This window comes from Calonectris borealis, chromosome 16 (assembly GCF_964195595.1).
Source record: "Calonectris borealis chromosome 16, bCalBor7.hap1.2, whole genome shotgun sequence".
NCBI lineage: Eukaryota > Metazoa > Chordata > Aves > Procellariiformes > Procellariidae > Calonectris > Calonectris borealis.
The window spans coordinates 14,056,821-14,065,855 of record NC_134327.1 but is presented as its reverse complement, the minus strand read 5'-3'; the positions used below and the strand labels follow the sequence as shown (position 1 = coordinate 14,065,855).

Genomic DNA, 9,035 nt, shown 5'->3' with positions numbered 1-9,035 from the left:
GCCTAGTCTGGATTTCCTTAAATTAGTGCATTCCTTTTGGGACATGTTGGCTGTTAAATGAAAACATTCCTTTTCGGGTATTTGTGCTGAATGTGGAAGCTCAGGTGCAGAAAGAGTTTCATAGCTGTTCTGTTGGAATGATCTTTCTAATATATTTGTACATGTTTTTCTTACCCTGGAGTTTCTGATGGTGCTTTTTTTCTCCTTTCAGGGCTAACTTCTCAGCCTATTGTATCTTGACTTACGTGTCTTTTATTGCAATTTAATAGTTCTTCTTAATCTTTTCCAGGTGCACGCAATGATTCTGCTCCTGACACAGATCTTTTGCCACACAGGAAGCCTGTGAGGAAGGTATGAAACAGACTGACAGCACAGCTATTTATGCAGAGCATTGAAAGCTAGGATATGTAGACCCGATATCTGTATGTTACCTTCTGCGAAATTTTGCCATATTTTTAATTTTTCTGTGTATCATAGGCTACCTTTCTAAAGGCTGGATCCACAGTTGACTGAAATGAATGGAAGTAATCCCAGCTGACTTGGACAATTCTGGATTGGTACGCTCATTCAGTATCACTGGAGTAGTCAAAGGTATTATCCCCACCTATTATTAAGTCAATAGCTTCAGTTCTAATGACACTTCAGGCTTTGGTTTCTACCTTTCAATGGAAAGAAGGTGGCTGAGAGTGTGCTGTAGATGGAAGGTGAAGATATTGTCTGAACATGGAGTAGCTGAAAGCGCAAAGGTGGCAGAAGGCTCAGCCTCACTCTGGGAGGAAATGCTGTGCATTAAATCCACAGCTAGCTGTGATATTTCTGAAGTGCCAGTTGTCAGCACAGTGCCAAAGGAGCAATCTGCTCAGTGCTGGCAACATTTCTCCCCTCTGTGCCAATTACGAATGCCATTGACTAGCTAGAGAGGGAAGCCGGCCTACTCTTTGTTGGAGGCCTGATAGGTGTGATGAGTGGAGTTGTGTAATAAGCGAAGGAAAGGATAAATCGAGAGGAAATGGAGGAATTCCTCAGGGTGCCATCTGTGATGTAGATTACCAGGGAGGCAGAGAGGAAGTGGATTTCTTCTTTTGCAGATTAATTTTGCCAGGCTGCAATCAGTGAGCTAATGTGCATTCTGCTTTTCAGGATCATAAAAAGCAATGCAAGTGCTGACATGTATTATTAACAGTGTGCTTTCAAATCAGCACTGGAGAGAAATAACGGAATATATACCTTAAGGCTTCCAGCTACCAACGTAAAGGGCAGAAAAGTGGGGAGGTGACTTACATCAGCCACAGCTTTCCTTGCTCTCTCATCAGCTGCTCAGCACTCACTGATGATTTCCTCATGCTCATTAGTAGTGCATTGAAGGTCAGGCTCCAGCTTTCATTTAATAGTAAGCAGACTGATTCTAGAGAGCAGAAAGAAGTCTTAGAGACCCAGAATGTCTTATCTGTTCAGCTCTTCCGTTTGGCTCTCAAAGAGATGATTTGTGCATCACAGTTTTCTGTAGAGTTTTTTTTTTCTCTATAAAATTGTGCACTGTTAAGCCAAGTGGGATTCATCCCCACTGGATCTGCATTGCAGAACATTAGGACCTGTGTATTTACTTGCACGGTAAATGAGAGCTAAAATTATGATACACCTCTGAGGCAGAAATAGACCCTGTTGGGTCTAACAGGTCTTGAGTCTGAGTTCGTTTTCTTGAATTTTTGTGTGTATGAATTTGAGTTTATATACCAATATTACTTATTTCAAAGTTATGCTGCGTAGCAGCAGCTGGCTTTAGACCCAACTGAAACTGTATTTGATTGCATTCTCAACAAACATAGTCTCTGCTCCACAGTTTACAATATGTATGTGTCTTTTTATCTCGTGGAAAATATGAGCCCCACAGCTCATTTAGTGCTTACTGTTTACTGATATGAATCATTGAAGGACTGTTGTTGCTGCTGTAAAAATAATAATAATAAAAAAACACTCTAAGAAAGGAGAACTACAAAGGCTTTAATAGAAAAACTGCATTCTAGCAACACAAGCTGCTCTTCAGCAAAACAACATCAAGTAAATGTACCATTGTGTTCCAGAATGCTGCACAAGTTCTGTGCTCTGTAGGTTTTGTATAACAAATAAGTTTAAAAACTCAAATTTGCTATGGAGATAGCAGTTCACCTGCTAAAAATGAATCCTTTTATCATCAGTCAATTGGAAGTGAATATATTGGTTGCATTTTTTAACCTATTTGAATAAAAACCACATTTACGACTCAATTTTTATAACTGATGTCCCATAATTGCAGCTGAGAAATGCTTCTTGTATTATCAGTCCTTTCCAGAAGTTATACTCTTCTCCTTGGAAATGTTAGCATGTGTGGTCTTTATGGAAAAGAAATGCAGACTATAATGGTGAATGTTAAAGTAGCTTCTTAAATCTACGCACAAAATGAAATGGCAGGTATGTTACTTCATACTGCAATCTGTAACGCAAGAATGCTTAAAATTTCACTAAAATGGATCTCGCTGTGGGTTACAGTCTGTGGAAGAAATCCCAGCACCATGGAAACAACTAGTAAAACTATAGTTTCAATGGAGACAGAATTTTACACTGTCCTTTTTAAGGTGGGTTTTTCAGAAGTACTCAGCTCAGTTAACTACTGCTGAATTTGCTAAAAGTCTTTTCATAGGCCTTGCTAGGAGCAAAGCTGGGCCAAGGTGATGTTTTTTTTTAAATCCTGCTATCAGTATAATATCTCTAAAGACTGAGCTCTTCATGTTCCATAGAGTTATCAGACCTATCTTACAGACCACTGTTATATTTACCCATCATTGGCCTAATCCTGCACTTCTTACCCAGAGTTAAGATTTAATGTTAAACCACATGCACATAAACTCTCTGACAAGGTAGCTGTTGCATAAATTGTTCTACTTTCTCTGTACATGGACACTGAGTTAATTATGTGTTCCCCATGACCTCTGCTTGCTCCAGGAGTTTGCGAGAGTGCTCGCTGCCCTCCAGGCCGGTCTGTACTTCTTCCAGCTCTGACTGTAGTGGGCTGAGGCGGCACGTACTGCTGCTGCAGCTCCTCCTCGTGCTGGCGAGCATCCTCATCCGTTTGGATCCGAAGGTCCTGAAAGCAGATGAAAGATTAATGTAAATAATGAAGGGAGAGGAAGCTGAAAGATGTAGGAGGTCTCTCTGCAAAGCTGCTCTTTAAGGTGTTGCCAGATTTTTGAAAAAAAAAAAAAAGGCAAAAACCAAAACCAAACCCCGCAAAAAACTCCCAGCACTGGATCCCAGTGTCATGTATGCCTGTCTTATATCATTGTAGCCACATTGACTTTAAGAAAATTACTTCTGACTGAGAGTGATGTAACTGAGGACCAGTTAGGTTTGAGTGTGTGTGTATATATATATATACATGTGTATAGAGAGAAAGAATCTTTGTTGTTGCTCTTTAAGTCACTAAAATTGGATTTTTGGCAGCAGTTGTATCACTTTATTCCAACAAAGAGACTAACCTTTTACTTATTTACTTACTTAGTTTTATTTTAGAAATGAAGAGCCAAAGAAAGCTCCTTAGTTTTACATCTCTGTTAGTTTCTAGTCCATTTCTTGACTGTCCTGTCCAAACAGCAATCACAACTTCTGATTGTGAAGAAAAGCAGAACTTTTTTGTTTTAATTACATATGAATAGTTCTTTGGGTTTCTAGTTTGACAAAAGCTGATAGTAATGCTTGTCTTGTATAAGATTTGTTGGAGCTACTACAGATTGAAATTGGTATGAGTGGGAAAATAGAAACAGGGCTTTTGAATAGAAATTCTCAATTTGTTCAAGATGTCTGTCTAAACAAGAGTACATAATCTACTGTTGTGTTGCTTAAGCTATAAAATAGAACTGGTATGCTTTTCCATCCAGGGACCTGCTTCCACCCTCTCCAGTTTACTTTGACATGATGTTGCACTTTATTCAGTGTTCTGACAAGCTCACTGTTGTTCCTGTTGGTGTGATCCAGTTGCACTTCCATGCTGGTCAGGTCAGTGTCCATCTTCTTGAGCCCGAGAGCTTCAGCACTCCACTTCAGTCTCCAGACTCGCCTGCAGAGACTCAGTTGCACGCTGCTGATTATTTCTGTGGAGTCCAGTGAGCCATATGGTACAGCATTCTGTTATGTTGAGTCTGATCCAGCTTTTGTATCAAATTATTGCCCACCAAGTAATAAAAATACAGTAACTTCTCAAACCTGTTTAAAACCGAGATACCGGGATTTTGCCATTCATGAATACCTTCTTTTAAAACATAGGGCTGGGAGAGCTTTCAAGAGGTCATCTTAAAAATCTACTGCCTAAAATCTGGATCATCTCCTGCTAAACCAGTCCCACTGGACAACGTCTGACCAGACTGCACTTAACTTCCAATAATGGAGACTCTACAACCTCCAGACAATCTGGTCCAAGGAATAATTCCCCTTAATGATTATAAAACTTTCCTAGTGTCTAACTCAAAACCTCCATGCTGCAGCCTTTGCCTGTGGCTTAATGTCGTATCATTGCTGTACCTGGTTGTTTCAAATTCTTCCTTCTCATGTTCTGTCAAAGTCAGCTTTAACTTGAGCCAGTGTGAGCTGAGTGCAAATCAGTTTACTTTCTTCAGCCTGTAAGGAAGGGTGCAACAGATGGACAAACAAATGCCCTTTGTGGGGTTATACATACAAAATCCATCTGATGGAATGTGGGCAGCAGCCACCGGGCTGGTGTGCGGCTGTCACATCTGTAGCATTGGTACCTCCAGGGAAGACTCTTCCTCCAGTGCCACCTGCAGTTCATCCTTCTCAATCTCCAGTCTCTATCTTTTGCAGCTCATGAATGCTTTTCCCTCCCTCCCCCAGCTGATTGATTAGATCCTTAATTTCCTCTAGGGAAGAAAACGGATATTTCATATGATAGGTTTATTTCAGGACTATGAACTTTACCAAGTGCACCAGACAGATTCTTTGAATGGAAGTGGCATGAAATGTTTCCAGTCACTTTATATCAGCTGCCCTTTTCTTTCATTGCTAAATATTATCCTGGATTTCTGAATGAGCCCTGCTAGCTGCATGTGTTCATGGAGGTGGAAGAATGAAGCCTATGAAATCAAGAGATTTTTTCCAGTTTTTATCCAGCCTTTCCCTCTCCCCCTTTCAGATGGTTGCTCTTACAAAATGAAAACAGGACGCCACATCATCTCTGTGCAGCAGAACAGGGCTTTCTGCCAGCCGATGCAGGCCAGAGCAAAGGGTTGGGGGAGATAGCCCAGAAAACACTGGGTCTGTGCCAGGGAGTCCATCACTGTTTTCTGTTGGCCGCAAGGGCAGCAGATTGTAGCATTTTCTAAATATTTACAGTGTCATCTTCCAGCCTCCTGTAAGAGATCAATTTTTGCAATTTATGGAAGTGTTTTTTTAAAAAAACAAAACACAACACAATACAAACCCAAACATCAGCCAAGGCAACTGGTCTCCCTGTACAGCCAGTGGGGGAAAAGTGATGCAAAGAAGGAGACTCTGAGCAGGAGTTTAACTGATGTGCTCTGAACTGATTCCTGGAGATGCCTAATCCTCCCCACTGAGGTTAAAGGGAACGTCATCTTCCCAGGGCGAAGCTGGCCATTGTTAATAGTCCCGTAAGTGAATTTCTTAGAATTAGAGAGAATGCTGGTAGCTTGAACTGGGACTGCAGCCTGTGTCTTATTTAAGCCTAATGCTGTAACCGGTCCATTATTCCCTTATGCGGAGCTCTTGTGATGATATGTGGCCCAGCCTGGAGTGATGACCTCCTAGTATAACAGTGAGCACAACCAAGCTGCTATTGCGATCGCATTTTGAGGGTTCAGAAAGGGCAGAAGTTACCTCGATCCTGAATGTTATCCCCAGAGTCGGTTCCTTGGAAGCAGTACCTGGTGCTGGTTACAATCTTGGCTGATCCGATAGGGGTGGCGTGTGTGTGACTGCAGACTCTGTCCCAAGAGCAGAATCTAGCCTGCGACTTTAAGTCCATCAAATGTATGTTCCCAGAGAGTGAAAGCACTGCTAGAAATAAGAAAAGTGGAATTGGTGCTGGAAAACGCCACAAGAGATGATTCAGTAGGAATCAAGGGGCTTACGATTTGCAGAGTTTTTTAACATCAAACCAGGACTTAACCGTGAAGAGCCCTTGTTCTCCTTTTTCATAGATTCTGGGTGCTCCAAGGATTCTTCATAGGCAGTCTTAAGCTCAAAATTTTCAGTTGTGTACATTCCTTCTGGGAACTATCCACTTCCACCTGCAGCTCTTTGCATTTTTTGTTGCCATTCTGCCAGCATCTTATCAAAGGCTCTCTGCTTCTTGTCCAGGGCAGCACAAGCAGCATTGGCCTGGAAAGATAAAGCCAAGCATTCACCAGACACAAGTTTTCTTTACACTTCACTTCTCTGCATGTCCTGCCAGCTAGTCACAGTTAAATTGGCAGCCACTCTAATGACTGGCAGAGTTTCTCTTGGTCACTCTGAATGGATGATTAAAATGTTTACGAGGCTTTCTTTCCTCACCATTAGGAATTTAACAAGATCACCCAGTTCCCATCAGTGAGATAGTCTTCCTTGCTCCTGCGGTTATAATGATGCTGCTGTGGAGCAAATGTTTTCCACTTCAGATATTCCTTGTGCAGATGTGCTGTTAGTAATTGCCTGAGTTGATTAGTGTGACTCTTTCTATTTCAAAGACGATTCAGTTACAAACAAGATGTTATTCAAGACTATTTTAGACTGTGTTTAACTGCTTGTCATGAAGGGAAAGAGTAAAGGTACATTTTTCTTTCCTAGGAGCTTTTAATCACAAATATTCTACATATCCTTATGATCCGTACATGCGTTCAGATACCATGGTGACAAGCACACCATAGAATAAAGAACTGCTTCATTAAAGAAAGTGATGGTGAAACAGATTTTTTCAGCCCAGTAATGTAATGCTGTATGTGGGATTTTCGGCTCTTGAGACCTGTTCTAAAGCCAACTGCAGTCATTGGCAGATACCCAAGGACTTCAGTGGATTTGGAGCAGCCTTTGTGCCTATTTTAAGTAACGTTTTTATTCAAATGTCCCATGGTTGCACTACTATTCATGCTCTTACACTAAAACTAGCAAGAGTAGAAATACTAATTTAATGAAGGAGCATTTGTTGCTAGTGTTTAAACTACATGTTGTTTAGATCTGCTTTGAGTATGGTAGTTAATAACCAGTGGCCAACCCACTCGTACTGCAACACTGAAAAGTTCAAAGCAGGATATCATTATCCTTAAAAAGAAGATGAATACTTTGCCTTGCAATAAAGGAGGGCTTTTGCTTTAGCTGTACTCTTGCTTCTGGAAGTCAGCTAATGAGCTTACCAGAAGCATGCTGTGTGCTCCTAGGAATTAGCTGCGGCTCTCATTTGGGTTTTCTCTTGATGTGATAAATCTTAGCCTTGCTTCTCATGGGCATACAGATTACTTGACATTTAATAGGGAGATCTTAAAATAGTAAGAAATAAGGGACCAGTCCAAAGCTGACTTGAGTTAACAGAAAGACTCTCAGGGCTCCCAGTAACAGGTCTTAGATCTTGCTGGTCAGGCTTGTGCTGGATGCACTCTTGAATGGCTGGATTTCTTGCCTTCTCGAGGTCAGCAGCGAGGTCCTCCACTTCTTTCTGAAGCCTCTGCTCAGTTTTCTCTGTGTTGGTAACCCAGACTTGGACTGATTCAGGTGTCTCCTCTGCTTCTTGGAGCCTCACAGCCAACTTTGTCCTGAGGGAGGGAGGGCAGAAATATCCTGATGAGCAAGTAGTTCGTGGTGTGAGGAGTGGTAGGAGTCAGCAGCCCTCATCTCAAGCAGCATCACTTTTTTCACCAGTGAAAAGGTGAAATCCTGGCAGCAGGCTCGGAAAAAGGACTGTAAAACAAGTGGCTGGTTCTTTCCCTCCACTGGTGGATATGGCATATTGGGCCGCAGCTCAGCTCTTTATTGCTGGATTGTAACCTGGTGATAGATACTTCCACCTTCCATTCAGGTATCTCAAGGACTGGGATAGTGTCTAAGAGCAAAGTAGCCTCCCTCCCTTCTGAATATCCCTGGGACTCAGTACAAAGTCATGCAGAGATGTAGTAGCTTGCTCCATTTGTCTCAACTTATTCAGGCGCACAGTGAAACCCTCCAGATGCCTTAACTTTTGTTGCTATTATGTGAAAGCACCTTTATGTTAGCTCTGTTAGAGAGACTGCTACAAAGATTGGCTCAACTTCTAGACTGTAATACCAGCTCTCAAGGACCGGATTCTAAGGGGTTTAATCCGATTTGATTCTTGCTTTATTCTTAGGTAATGCTAGTGGCTTTTGTAGGGCTGCTGGAAGAGTAAAGTCCTTGTTGGAATAAAGAAAGGCTATCCAAATTCAAGCTTTTATCAGAAGGAATCAGTGTTGGTTTTCTGTTGTCAGTGTACAAGTGTTAGGTCTCAATAGTCCCTGTTTATTATTGCAAGTATTATTTTCTTTCTCTTGGCTGGAGCCCTTTGCTTTCTCTCTGTCTTACCAAATTGAGTCCTAACAGATCACATCTGTAAGCTGTTACTCAGCAGCCAAACTAAATAATGAGACTGCCATAAGTCCCAGACTCCCTGAAAGCTGAGTGCTCACTTGGTTTCTTCCAGCTCTTTGGTTTTTTCAGTGGCATCAGTCTTGTATTTAGTCCTCCAGATTATGACTTCAGTATTGAGTTTAGAGACCAGGCACTGCAGTTCAGCTTTGCTCTCCTCCTCTTCCTCCAACTACTCTTTCATTGAGTCCAAATCATGCTGGGCGTTGGCCAGGCTCACCGCAGCAGTAGTGCAGGACTAGAGATAGCACAGCCATTACTGTGTGTCTGTCCTATTGGAAGTACGAATACACTGACCTCACTCCCTAGAGCTGGAGTGCTCCCTTGGACAACTCAGCTCTGGACCAGCTAGAAACATCTCAGGCTTCAAAATATCTTCCTGGTCAGGAGCCCAGTTC

The 9,035-nt window shown here is 41.9% G+C and overlaps 1 protein-coding gene and 1 long non-coding RNA gene across 2 annotated transcripts in view; one reads left to right on the top strand and one right to left on the bottom strand.

The window, feature by feature from the left end:
• The first annotated feature begins 288 nt into the window (after positions 1-288).
• The window catches only part of LOC142089202 (uncharacterized), a 34,071-nt gene continuing 25,324 nt past the window's right edge, over positions 289-9,035 (top strand). Inside the window, exons 1-2 of the long non-coding RNA XR_012676127.1 lie at positions 289-351; positions 478-591. This is a non-coding gene — a long non-coding RNA (uncharacterized LOC142089202). The remainder of the gene's footprint in view (positions 352-477; positions 592-9,035) is intronic.
• The window catches only part of MYH16 (myosin heavy chain 16), a 29,645-nt gene continuing 23,556 nt past the window's right edge, over positions 2,947-9,035 (bottom strand). The window contains 13 exon segments of the mRNA XM_075164914.1: positions 2,947-3,058; positions 3,060-3,121; positions 3,940-4,066; positions 4,068-4,124; positions 4,552-4,581; positions 4,583-4,647; positions 4,779-4,839; positions 4,841-4,907; positions 6,165-6,266; positions 6,269-6,314; positions 6,316-6,387; positions 7,661-7,793; positions 8,679-8,875. Of these exon segments, the coding sequence (XP_075021015.1) occupies positions 2,947-3,058; positions 3,060-3,121; positions 3,940-4,066; positions 4,068-4,124; positions 4,552-4,581; positions 4,583-4,647; positions 4,779-4,839; positions 4,841-4,907; positions 6,165-6,266; positions 6,269-6,314; positions 6,316-6,387; positions 7,661-7,793; positions 8,679-8,875 (1,131 nt within the window).